At 41.7% G+C, this 13,948-nt stretch overlaps 1 protein-coding gene across 1 annotated transcript; it reads left to right on the top strand.

The window, feature by feature from the left end:
* Positions 1-2,372: 2,372 nt before the first annotated feature.
* On the top strand, positions 2,373-12,356 carry slc5a3a (solute carrier family 5 member 3a). The gene is made up of 6 exons (XM_079672452.1): positions 2,373-2,458; positions 3,085-3,241; positions 5,602-6,558; positions 6,959-7,154; positions 7,343-7,470; positions 9,426-12,356. Exons 3-6 carry the CDS (start codon positions 5,922-5,924, stop codon positions 10,592-10,594), a joined length of 2,130 nt encoding a protein of 709 aa, XP_079528578.1. The 5' UTR covers positions 2,373-2,458; positions 3,085-3,241; positions 5,602-5,921; the 3' UTR covers positions 10,595-12,356.
* Positions 12,357-13,948: the final 1,592 nt, after the last annotated feature.

The following is a 13,948-nucleotide window of genomic DNA, read 5'->3' as shown; positions in this document are numbered from 1 at the left end:
CAATCACATTTTTCATTAACCCTGGGGGAATCTTACACACACACACACACACACACACACACACACACACACACACACACACACACACACACACACACACACACACACACACACACACACACACACACACACACAGGTCGTGACGATGATAAACATGTTGGAAGTGATTTTTCCATCTGCCTTTCCTTCCCTGCACCATCTGCCATCGACAGCAACTCTTCAGCTCTGTTTGGGTTAGAAGAATAGCGCCCTCCATCTTCTTCCTCTTCTTCTTCATCCTCTTCCTCCTCCTCTTCCTCCTTCTCCTTTCTGTGCTGAAGGGAAACCCCTGATTCACCCACTCTTCGTATGCTTTCAGGGGTGCTGGAAGTTGGATTTAGTTGACTTTAAACAGTAGAAAAATACTCCTGCATTCAATACTAACATAGATACAAACTTAAAGCATCAGACACTGACTTATTTAGCAACATGTCCCAGTCATGTATGTTATTGTGTTATAATTATAGATGCATTTATGGGTTCATTACTTTGATGCTTCAGCTGGTAAAGGAGGCTTTTTTCCATTGTTTTATGCTTTTAATCTGAACCTAATAATACATGAATTGAATGATATTGTGCTATTGATTGAATCATCAACAAACTTAAAATGTGGACTTAAGTACAGTACTGATATACTGACTTATAGTCTCCATTTAAACTGTCAGTAACACAGCCTTTTGTGACTTTGTTTAAGATTCTAAAATCATTATGATATTTTTCAGTAAGCAACATAAACTCTTCAGCAGGAAGATGTTGTTTTAAATCCAAAAAGTCCTGCTCATCCGTCTGTCAATCAGTGCTGTGTTCTGGCGGGGATGCTGAAGGATGAGAGTAAATATAGTCTGAAAAGAAAAAGACTTGTATCTGATGTGTAGGGAGACCCGTCTGTGTGAGTTTGATTGACAGAGATGCTTTGTGAAACTTGAAGTCAGTATTTCACCACAAAAATGCTCCATTAATATTTGATGGCTGAAGAAAAGAGCCCCACTTCTCTTTCTTTTGGTCTTTGTGAGGACAGATTTCATGAGGCTGAAAAACATTTTAGAGCTGTGAGACAGAGAAGAAGAACTGACATTACATCTGGACGTTATTTATGTTTAAATAAATAATCTACAGTACTATAGCACTGTTTGTTGTTGCAGGATGTGATATTTTTGTTACATTCAGAGGGTCATTAGATCCATTTCACAGCTGGGGGTTATTTGTTCTGAGGAAGAGTGGCGCCATCTACAGTCTGAGACGTTACACAGAACATACATACTGTAAGTAATAATGAACCCAAATCAGATTAAAGAACAATTTAAAGTCTAATATTAGTTTTTATGCAGTTTTACCAATTTAGTATCAAGTCAATTCCTTTAAAATGGGTGTTTTTTGCTTTCTTTCTGCACAGCAAACTCTGGAGCTAAAGGGAACACAGGTGAAGTTGGCATGCCTTTGATTGGTGACTCCATGCCGAGATGGTCATTGAAAATAGAGTATTCAGCTGTTTTTGGATGACTGCAATTGACTGAAAGAGAAAAAACTGGGACACCTAAACACTGGAAGATGGATATTTATTAAACCTCAAATCCAATGGGATATTCTGCCATGCCACATGGAGGACAGTGGACTTCAAACACGTGAATGATGACATTTTTGCCTTAAAATACGTTTGTTTCCTGTTTCAATTTCTGTGCATGGGCATCTACTAATGACTGAATGCAGAAACAGCAGCGATGTGCTATAAGATGTTATATGTATGATTTGCACACATTTCATTCAAATTGGAAAGCATTTTGGCATCAAATAATGACTGAAAACAGTTATCTTGGTTACTGAAAGATAAGAAGTATTAAGTATGTGCTATAATGCAAAATCAAGAAGCCCTCTATTGTGGCTAATAGTTTAAGAAAAGTGCAAAATCATGCTGCTTTAGCAGAAAGTAGGACTTTGCTGTCATGGTCACCACTTTGTTGGTAATGGGTAATAAGTTGAAAACACACACACAAACACACACACACACACACACACACTTTGCCAAGTCAGCGTCCACGTTCTCATCACTCGTGTGTGTGTGTGTGTGTGTGTGTGTGTGTGTGTGTGTGTGTGTGTGTGTGTGTGTGTGTGTGTGTGTGTGTGTGTGTGTGTGTGTGTGTGTGTGTGTGTGTGTGTGTGTGTGTGTGTGTGTGTGTGTGTGTGTGTGTGTGTGTGTGTGTGTGTGTGTGTGTGTGTGTGTGTGTGTGTGTGTGTGTGTGTGTGTGTGTGTGTGTGTGTGTGTTGCTTTTCCTCAATTTGTAAAATGTCCCTGATCTCCGGCTTACTCATCAATCCGTGTGCTGGAAGTAATGGAGTGAAACACAAGGACAACATGTCGAAGACTAATAGAAGACGTGGGAGAGTTAATCATCATGAAACGCTGAATAAAACATCCTTTTGTGTGAGTTTAATTTAAATAGCAAGTATCAAATTGAGTTCATCCAATGTGGAAGCTGTCAATCAAGCCCTAAAACTCCCTTTTAAAATACTAAGTAATAACTATAATCTCCCATGCTACAATTAAATAAACAGATTAAACAATTGGGAAACAACCGTTTCATTATTAAACTTTTAAAATGTTGAGCTGTTGTCCAGTCTGTGCTCAGCTCAGCTAATAAGCTACTGGCTGTAGCTCCATATTTAACAGAGTATACTTTTAAAGCAAGTATTTTCAGCATTTGCTCCATTGTTAGCTGATTTGACATTAAAAAAAAGTGATGGACTTTGCTGTTTTAATTGATGCAGTGTCACATTGTGCATGTGCTTCCACCCCCCTGCTCCTTTTCAACTATTCAATAATTAGTGTGCAAGTTTAAATGAGATTAATACATATTTAAGATGAGTGTACAGGTTAGTTTTAAGTATATAAGGAACAATTAGATGCTAACACTTAAATAAAGTTTTAAATACATGACTTTTACTCTTGACTACTTTTAGCCTACTAAAAAAACCATGTGGACTATCTTTTTATTTGACCATCTTCATAATCATCATCATCTTCATCAGAGCGTGTTTTCCCGCCTCCAGGTGATGATGGTGCTGCAGTGGGCGGAGTCTCACGCTCCTGTTAATAGGCTGAGGACCATGTGAGACCAGGCTCAAACTCGCGTGACAGTTAACTTTTCCTCACGAGACGGAGAGCAGCCGCTCGCAGGTGAGACTCTTCATCAGACTTATGTTTAAAGTAAGCCTTAAGTATCGCGATAGTTTAATTTAACATTCTGTGTTTAATTCATTAAGAGTTGTGTCTAGTATGTTAACTTGTCACTCTAATGTGCTGGAAGGTGTTTTGTAGAAACATCGAGAATTGGTGTCAATTAAAAACCAGCTGCAGTCAAAAACCAGCTGCAGACAGTCATAAATCATTGCTGTATAATAATAAGCATGTAATGGCATAAAGGTACCCTATAAATTGCGGTATATTGTAGGTTATATACATGGTTATATACCTATAACAACATTTATTTTATTAAGGATTAATTTAACGCAAAATGACTCACCTTGTGTTACATTGAATTATTTTTGTAAAACACGGACATCATTTACTACAATTCATCAAAGACTTTGAGGGTCAAGTGATTGATATACAAATTATAATTTTGTGAATTAATTATTACTTTTAGTGAAAGTGCAGCAACACTAAAGTATTGTGAAAAATATGGCTGCAGGATAGTTGGAGTCAGAAGACAAAATGCAAATTCAGTATTTAAATGCATTCAAACTCCATGTCTTGATATAAACCATGTGGTCGAGATGGCCCAGACTGCCTTTGATAGAGGGAACAGAATACAATGACAGTCGTGTAAAAAGGTGTTAGAGAAACTCGTTCGAAAGCAGACTCACAGGGTTTTAATTTCCTTTAGATGTGACCTTAAAAGAAGTCAGACCGCCTTGTCATAAATATTAAGATCAATATTGACTTTCCTGCCAGAAGCATCAGGAGTTAAACCTGCAGGACGTCCAATACTCACTGAGGAAATGTAACTTTTGTTCCCATTAACGTAAATTAAAGCGACTGAAGTTGTGTGGAGATGATCCGATTTTCCAAAGGTGTGCACATATTCATTCAGTCAACCCAGCTGTCCTCCAGCGACCAGCAACAAACAGCCGCCTGATGCAGGAACCCTCATACTAGTGTGGAGTCCACTGGTAGTGTTGCTAACAGCCACAATAATACTAGTTGTTACTAGAAAGCAGCTGAGATGAGATGAAAGCTGCCTCTAATCGTCCAAATACCATTTTACAAGCTTGGTCTAATGAGACATGGTGCCAGACAACCAATCAGCAAATATAGTAATGTTAGTTTCCTTTAATAATAAGCCAACTGTAGTTTCATTTAAAGATGTTATTTGGGGTTGTGAGAAGCAGATTTTCTTACAATTTGAGACCAAACAATTAATTGATTTAACTGAGAAGATACAAATTAGCATAACAACTGCATTATATCACATGTTGATACCACCCATTTCTTACAAGAGGTGATTATGAAAATAGATGCCGTCCTATAACCTTATTGCTTTTGACAACAGTAGCGTTCTCATGCAAACATGCTCACTGCTTATCATGCTTCAATACCATTTTTGAAGGGGGTTAATTGAAGTAGCAGAGGCTGAGATTGAGCACTTCATTATCATGCAACCTGATAAGAACTATAATTGACTGCGCTTTTAGAGACGTCAAAGTTTGTAAGTTCATTAAGTTGCCTTTAAAGACATGAGACTAATCAGTGGTCTAAGCAGGAGTGAGTCTGAATGAAAGCACTTGTTGGACTCTGTTATATAATCCATCCCCCTTTAACAGCAATTAAAGCTGTGTCACTCCACTTGACTCAGCGACGCCAGCTGTTTGTCATTCCCAAGCTCCTTCACCCTCTGAAAGAGCTACAACATGAGGAAACAAAGGCTTTCTAAAAGGCTGTGCTGTGCAGGTGCCTCAGAAAGCCGAAATCAAAAGAAAAGAAACATATTTGTATTTGTTTACACAGCTTGCAGAGTGCTGGATATAACCGGGGGATGCATTAATCAAGACCAAAACCTACTGGCCTTCATGCATATTAGTTGACATTTAAAAACTAATTTTACTTGACAGGCCAAATAGAAAATGACGTAATTGTTCAAACAGAAGGTCAAAGAAACTATAGATGTTCCCTCATCATAGGAAGTACGACTGAATCTGTACACATTTTTAATGACAAAGAAAATGTCATAGTTTGGTTTATTAACAGTTATTTATTGATCTTAGAAACAGAAAAAAGGCAAATAATTGCAAGTCTCTTCAGTGCGCATGTCACAAAACGAGATGTATTGTGGGACATGTAGTTTATGGGCAACCTGCTTCTGTAAAGTAGCATGTAACCGTATAATAAACGTATTATATTCTTTGCAAGCTCTTGAGGGGCCACATAAAATGAAGTCGTGGGCCGGATTTGGAGTTTAAAGAAAGACACTTCTAAGTTGCATTATGGGAAATTAGTTTAAAATCTCAAATTGGTTACAACATGTTGTGCATTGCTTTGGAAAATAATGATATTTTTGTTTGTTGCAGGATCCAGGTGCCCCTAAATCAAAACCGAGCAACAATGCACCGCCATTTTGCAAGCTGTCAAACTGCAGCCTGCATCGACTCCCAAAGTTAACAAAGGAACAATAAGCAGATTTCTCCCACTGCAGCTTTTAACTGCTTTATGCTGTATAAATGACAATGTGCAGATGTATATGAGGATTACTTTAAGGTGAACAAATTAGATGCTATTACAGGTTTATCTGCACATGCATTTTACACTTGGGGTCATAGAAAAATAAGTGCCAGATATTGTACGTTGACAAAGCCTTCCCTTCGTTGAAGACCTACAAAGCTGCTGAAACATGGCCCCCGCCACCATGGAAGTGGCAGACATCTCCGTCGTAGTGATGTACTTCATCCTGGTGCTTGCTATCGGTTTCATCGCCATGCGGAGAGCCAATAAGAACACGGTGAGCGGATACTTCCTGGCCGGTCGCTCTATGAACTGGGTGGCCGTAGGAGCGTCGCTATTCGTCAGCAACATCGGGAGCGAGCATTTTATCGGACTAGCCGGGTCGGGGGCTGCTAGCGGTTTTGGCGTGGCGGCGTGGGAAATAAACGCCCTGTTGCTGCTGCAGTTATTAGGCTGGGTATTTATCCCCGTGTACATTCAGTCCGGAGTATACACCATGCCGGAGTACCTGACAAAGCGATTTGGCGGGAAACGGCTCAAGGTGTATTTTGCCGCGCTGTCCCTCGTGCTGTACATCTTCACCAAGGTGTCCGTGGATCTGTACGCCGGGGCCTTGTTCATCCAGGAGTCTTTAGGGTGGAACCTCTACCTGTCAATCATCCTCCTCATCACCATGACAGCTCTACTGACGGTCACTGGAGGTCTGGTGGCTGTCATCTACACGGACACCGTCCAGGCCTTCCTCATGATCGCCGGAGCGCTCTGCCTCACGAGCATCAGCCTCTTCAAAGTGGGAGGACTCGAAGGTGATTATGCATTGAATTTAATTCCATGTGACAGAGGTGGGAGAAGTTGGAGAAGATGGAGAAAGTCTTGTACCAAAGGGAATAGAAAGGAATACTCTGTTACAAGTAAAAGTCCTGCATCCAAAATGTTACTTAGGTACAATAGCAATAGCATCAAAAGTACCAAAATCAAAAAAAAATATTTAAGATTCAAGCTACAGTGTAGTTATGACAATGAAAACTTAGGTCACAGGCTCCTCCAACAGTGCAACACAATACAACAGATACACTTGTGCAAGTTCTTTACAGATTGGCTAATATACGTATATCACTAAAAAGTATCTATCCAAAGTAAATCTACTTGACACAACTGCCATGCGATCGACTGACTGCCATCTCACACTATATGCTTTTCTTTAAGGCTTGAGGACCAAGTACATGCAAGCTTCTCCAAACATCACGGCCATCTTGCTGTCTTCGCCCAACCTAACGTATTCTGCCTCCTGCCACCTCCACGTTCACCCCAAACCAGACGCTCTGAAGATGCTTCGGGGCCCGAGGGATCCAGACCTGCCGTGGCCCGGTTTCCTCCTGGGCCAGACTCCTGCCTCCATTTGGTACGTGTCCAAGTCCTGTCACCAAAACTGACATCCCTAACTGGTTCAGTTTCATGTTTGGTTTATGTGTGTCACCAGAAGATGGATGGCCTTTCATTTGGAGCCAGTATCAGTGTCCTTGCTATAATGCTACTTGCTACTTGATGGTCTAATTGTTCAATCTATAAGCGTCCTCTCCCGTGTTCTAGGTACTGGTGTGCAGATCAGGTGATCGTTCAGCGGGTTTTGGCAACGAAGAATATTGCCCACGCTAAAGGAGCCACGATCATGGCCGGCTTTCTGAAAATCCTCCCCATGTTCATCATCGTCATCCCAGGTAGATGATGCTACATATTCACACAAAGTATTCACACAATTTCAACTTTATGAAAAATAATAATAAGGTTGATGAGTCACAAAATATACAAAAAGACAATTAGTGCTCTGTTGACTTTAAGTAAGTCAAATGTATTTATAAAGCGCTTTTCACAGACATAGTCACAAGGTGCTTGACAAAGAATTAAAACATCATACAAATGAAGAAGTGCTTATTATAATACATACAATAATTGTCCATACATGTTTACCTTTTGCCCTCTGACCTTGAGCAGCTTTTATCTCCCTTGAGGAGGGGCTGCCCTAGCAAGTTGTCGTTGTTACCAGTTTGAGACCGGGCAACTCTCGGTCAGAGACAGTTATTGTTGTGGGACACCTGGAACACTTCCTTCTCGGGGTGTAGATGACCTCGAGCCATAAGCGACGTGATTCAGTGTCCTCAGCTGTTTAGTCTAACCACTGGCCATTGGGAATACCGGGGTGGGCCGCTGCTGTGCGTGGGCCGATTTAGTCCCTAATTTTGCTCTCAAAGTGCACCAGATTGATGGATTTAACTTCAACATTTAAAAAACAAATCTTCGATGCTTCCTACGCCCATGTTTTATTCCATGTGTCAAGTCAGGCAAATTGGGTCCAAATGTTATTGCATCAATGAGCTGTTAACATTAAAATCACTAAATATGCTCTAACTATTTTGCTCTAGGCAACTCAAGGGCTCAGGTAATGATTACTATATGAATAATGGTCCAAAATAACATAAAATGCATAGGGTTTTTTGTTAAGTAACATACCGTAATTTTCGGACTATAAGGCGCACCTGAATATAAGCCGCAGCAGCTAAATTGAATGATGTGTTCATATATAAGCCGCACTGGACTATAAGCCGCAGGTGTTTTAATGTTTCATTACCATATGTAAGGGTTCGTGCACAGAGGGGATTGTCGGGAAAGAGATGGCTGTTTGAGGAAGCTCCCATTTATTAACATTTCAACAAACAAGTTGCATATTTGCATAACGTCTTCAAGTGTTAGCATTTAGTGCAATAGTAGCTACAGAACATGTGCTGTGTAAACTGTACTGTATCACATAGCGTTTCAGACACACACACTTTTCAACTTTCAAACTTAAACGGTGCGCTCCCAGCGCACGTACCGGCAGTGATCTACAGCAGTGGTTTTCAACCAGTGGTACGGGGACAAACTGTCTCGCTCTCGTAATGTCTGTCTGTCTTGCTCTCGTTCTGTCTCTCGTACCACTCTCGGTTCCACTTTTACTTTTGCGCGCTACCTGTCTCACTCTTTTCCGGCCTCCAGCTTTTCCTGCTGGAGCCCGCCGCTTAAAGGTGGGGGGCGCGGACCGGCCATAGAGCCCATAGAGTTAAAGGTGGTGGACTGTAACCTGTAAAATCCATAGATTTAGGAGGTCCCCTAGTGGCCGTTAGCTGTACAAATCCATAGATTAGCCGCACCGTTATATAAGCCGCAGCGTCGAAAAATGGGAAAAAAGGCGCGGCTTATAGTCCGAAAATTACGGTACTTTCGTCGCTGTCCGGCCGATACAATACCGCGCATTAAGTGGGCCTTTCTCTCAATGAATCCCCGGGCCACTTTTTCCCCCCAGTCCGCCCCTGAGTCTAACTAATGAAGAATGTTGATTACCCTTAGCGAAACTAGTTAAAACATCATGCGAGAGGAAGGTTTCTTCAGAATTGATTGTGGCATCTCAACCGTGTGGTCTGGCCCTTTGACCTGTCTCGTGAATTCTCCGGCCGAAGCTCCAAATAAACCGTCAGTGTTTGCCATCAAAGCTCCAGCTCTCCTCGTGTCTCTCTGAGTCTTGTTTCCAATTTATTCAGAAGTTTCCCACGCAGTCTTTACATACAATTGCTCTCTGACACACTTCACTCCTTGACTAGCGGATCACTAACTTTATGAGTCATGTGTGATCTGATTTCAGGGATGATCTCCAGGATCTTCTTTGCGGATCAGTTGGCGTGCATCAGCCCGGAGCACTGCCTGGAGGTGTGCGGCTCTGCGAGCGGCTGCAGCAACGTGGCCTACCCCCGCCTCGTCATGCTGGTGATGCCCGTGGGACTGCGAGGCCTCATGATGGCCGTCATGATCGCAGCTCTGATGAGCGACTTGGACTCCATCTTCAACTCGGCCAGCACCATATTCTCCCTGGATATCTACAAGATGATGAGGAAGCAGGTGTCGTCCCGGGAGCTGGTGATCGTCGGCAGGTTGTTCGTGGTTTTCATGGTGGTCATCAGCATCGCCTGGGTGCCCGTGGTCATCGAGATGCAGGGAGGCCAGATGTTCTACTACATCCAGGAGGTGACAGACTACCTGACTCCTCCTATCGCTGCTCTGTTCCTGCTGGCCGTCCTGTGGCATCGCTGCAACGAGACGGGCGCCTTCTGGGGCAGCTTGGTGGGGTTCGTCCTTGGATCGGCGCGTCTGATTTTGGCATTGGTTTACCGGGAGCCTCGCTGCGACCAGCCCGACGACCGGCCCTCCTTCATCAAAGATATTCACTTCATGTACGTGGCGGCCATCTTGTTTTGGGTGTCGGCTCTTGTGACTGTCGTTGTGAGTCTGTGCACTCCTCCGCCGGATCAAGAACAGATCAGAACCACCACCCTGTGGGGGCTAAGGAGGAGGAAGAGACTGAGGGAGAAAGCGGGGGAAGATATGACTGCTTTGAACCCTCTGAACCATGCAAACGGTTTGACTGGGAGAGAAAAGAGTCCGGATCAGCAAGACAACGGGATCGAGGCAAACCAGGAGGAAACTCAGCCAAGCAACGGTCACGCTGTCATAGTCGGGGATTTAGCTTCTGATCCATCAATGGGAGAAGAGGGAGAAAGGAAGGGAGTGGGGGAGGAGGATGGCTGTCTTGGAGGAGGAGGAGTCGTGGAGGGAGGGAAATGTTTGAAAGCTTTAGAGTTTGTCTGTGGTTTCCAGGAGAAGCCGTCCCAAGCTCGGGTCCTCAGCGCTGAGGACCAGGAGCAGATCCTGGACCAGCTTCTGCACGAACCTCGAAGAACCAAAATCCTCCTGAACACGGCACTGCTGGTCATTTGCTTTGTGGGCATCTTTATTTTCATCTACTTCTCCTTATAGGCTGGGACATGTTGGTCCATAAACTACAAGCAATAATGAACTAAAGGAGGGAAACTATGCTGCCGTTTTCTCTTCAACTGTAATGAAAAAAGAGCATTGTGAACAGGTTCAGTAAACGGCAAAAATTTGAGCTATTACCCCAAAAATATTTGGGTTTCGATCAGGTTCGGGAACCAATTCTTTTTTTTTTAAACCAATAAGAACTTTGTTATATTATCAAATGGATTGTATACACTATATTTGTCTATTTGATTAAGTGTCCACTTTAATATACTCGCCACAGAAGTGGATGGAAATACAAATGAATTCACATTTTTATATTCTGCTCGTTGTGAAGGTTGTTTTTAACGCTAGAAGATACTCTTTCAAACACTGTATCATAGGTATCACTAAATTAAATAACCGTCTTTTTAAAGGGGACTATCGGGAGGTCTGTCGCAGTATAGAGGTCAAAAAAGGCGTGTGGTGCAGTGGGTTGTGCGTTGGTGTTGGGATCAGGGGGTCACAGGTTCAAGCCCCACTGCAGTCAGCATGTTGTTGTGTCCCTGAGACACTTCACCCCAAATTGCTCCTGTGGGGATTGCCCACAGTATTGAGTATGTAAGTCACTTTGGATAAAAGCATCGAACAAGTGACATGTAATTTTAAAAAAAGAAGAAGAAGATATAATTGTATGAATTAGTGGAGCAAGCACAAAGGTACATTTTGCAGTATTGCCGAGTGCAACTTAAAGTATTTTTATATTTTTTTACTACAAAACGTCACTTCCTTTTGCTTTGTGGGATGTCTGCGAACACTAGGATTTAAATTATCCTTTTATGTTTTAAATCTTTCCTCTCAGTCTTATACATCTCAACGCAGTGTTACTATGACACCTTTGTAAGACCATGAGAGCTGCACAAGGATGTGTTGGGAAGAATAAGGACTTAATTGTAAATTGTCATATATTTTTGTAATAATTGCTGATGGCCAGCCTGATTTCCGATATGAAGGAGAGCACTTTTCTCTTCTCCTGTTTTAATCCACTGTTTTTTTATGCAAAATGATATTTTGGACAATTTCTATGCAAGTTTAAGTACAAATAACTTGAGGGGTATTTCTAAACCTGGCTATTGTATAAATGTTTAATTGGCTATTAAGGGCTTGTTCACTGTGAAATTACTTTTCTACAAATAGTAATATAACCTTCCCATAACTTTGCACAGTAATCCCTTCTGAACTCGATACCTTCCCGCACTTCGCTCTATGCAAAAAGAAGAGCCTATTCTAACTGGTTGTTCTGGTTTAATCTGGCATTATCCCTTCATCAAACATACACTGTAAACATGTCAAACTGTCGCTTGGAATCATTTCAACCTCTACAGGATGGATTGGTTCACAGAGGATGAATCCTATTGATTTTTGAGACGCTTGGATTGGTCTTCAATCAACACCATTAGATAGATATTTGTTCTTTTTTAAATATCTCCAATTATTGGCTGGATTTCCAGGACATTTGGTGATTTTAATATCTTTCATTGGCTTTTTATCAAGCGGGGATATGCTCATTATTTTTGTTGTCCAATAGTTTTGTTTAAGACTAATTACATGCAAAGCTAATGACCTTCCTACCAGCATCAAATGTACTCTTAGTGCTAATTAGCAAATGTTAGCATGAACCAAGATGGTTGGATCTGTAAACATCAGCATGTAAGCTTTATCTTTGAGACCATTATGCCCCCACTTTGTAATGCTGGCTTTCTCTTATTAAACTTTTCCAAAATGCCAATGTTGGCTGCCTCGTCTGTTTGTGTTCAATTGACAGGCGTCATGCCCCGGGGAGTTTGATCTGTTAACAGCAGGGCGAGGCCTAAGGAGGGGAAAACCCAGCGTTCAGATTCAATCGGAAAGTTAGTTCGAATGTATTCTTAATTAAGAAAAAGACTGCTTGATCCTGATTGGTCAAATGATTGCATTATTTCCCATTCATCTCAATCAAAGTGTGCTTAGTAGTCTAAATGAATCGTCCTCCATAACAGGCTACACTCACTATGTTAGAAATATATTGGAAATGTACCCATTACCTGCTGCATGTATTTCTATCATGATGTACTGGACATCTATAGGATATAAAAACATGCGTCCTTGAGTCGTGACAATGACCCAGCAGGTAATAGCAAGTGAAGCAAGCTGTGTCACATTCTCTAAAGTCAGCATAACACGTCAACAGCACTACTCAGTGAGTGAGGATGACATTAAACAGCCTCAGTGGAAAGTTACAGACTGAAAGTGGAAAGTTACCGGGTAGACACATGCCACACGTTCTTTTTTGTCTTTGGTGTAGTCAAATTCATAATTGTACAATACATGCTGCTGCCAAGTTCATGTTCTCAGGAAATCTCACCTTCTTACTTCATGCATTTGTAATCATAAAACAAGACAGGAAACACATTCAACATTTGTTACTGAAGATGTGTCCTCTTTGTGCCAAAAGTGTAAAACAATACTTTGCAAAAGAAAATGTTCCTTGAGAAACAGAGCTGCAGGAACATGGTGATGGAAAATAAACGTGGGTATCTTAAAGAACCAAATGTGTTCCAACCTTGATTATCTAAAATAAATCATATGAATCTGGTTATTTATGTGAAGCTCCTACACTTAGAACATATTAAAAAGAGACATTTAAACTACATGAGACACTAACCTGCTCGCAACTGAATTCACTTCTTGTATGTGTGTCAAGGGAGCGGACGATTATAAAATTAGCGCCCCAATTGGTACCGACTATAAACCACAAGGATTTGTTTGTTTGTGGTTCACAGTTTATAACCTACAATATGCTGGGAAATCAGTGTTTAGTTTTGGTAGACAACCACCAACCAACATGGTCAGTACGTTGTTGACATCAGAAAAACCAGCAAATGTGCAAAAATGGGAAAAGCAACACCAACCGTTTTCACTTGAGTGCTTGACAGATTCGAGAAAAATTGTCAGAATTGAAAGAGTAGAGATGCCTTGACTTTTAGAAGAGATTCAACTTTGTTGTCATTGCACAGAAAAACATATGATAAAGAGGTAAAGTGTAGAGTTGTACACGCAAAGTTGTACGATGAGGCCCTCTGTTTGCTAGGTGCGGAGCCTCGCAGCGGCTAAACCGTGACGCGCCACACTAATTGCGTCGCATAAGCGCATATTTTCGGCACAGTTGAGGCACCCTCCGCAAGATGAGGCCCCCTCCGCAAGGTGAGGCCCCACGCAGTCTGCATAATCGGCCTGTAGGGAGGGTGCGTGTGCATACTTGCTCGTAATACATTTGATTCTGTGCCTAGTTTTCATGCGAAGACATGTCCGAATCCTAAATAGATTTTCACACGG

This window comes from Notothenia rossii (assembly GCF_949606895.1).
Source record: "Notothenia rossii genome assembly, chromosome: 3".
NCBI classification, from domain to species: domain Eukaryota; kingdom Metazoa; phylum Chordata; class Actinopteri; order Perciformes; family Nototheniidae; genus Notothenia; species Notothenia rossii.
The sequence above is the reverse complement of the archived record's forward strand: the minus strand, read 5'-3'. Positions and strand labels throughout refer to the sequence as shown.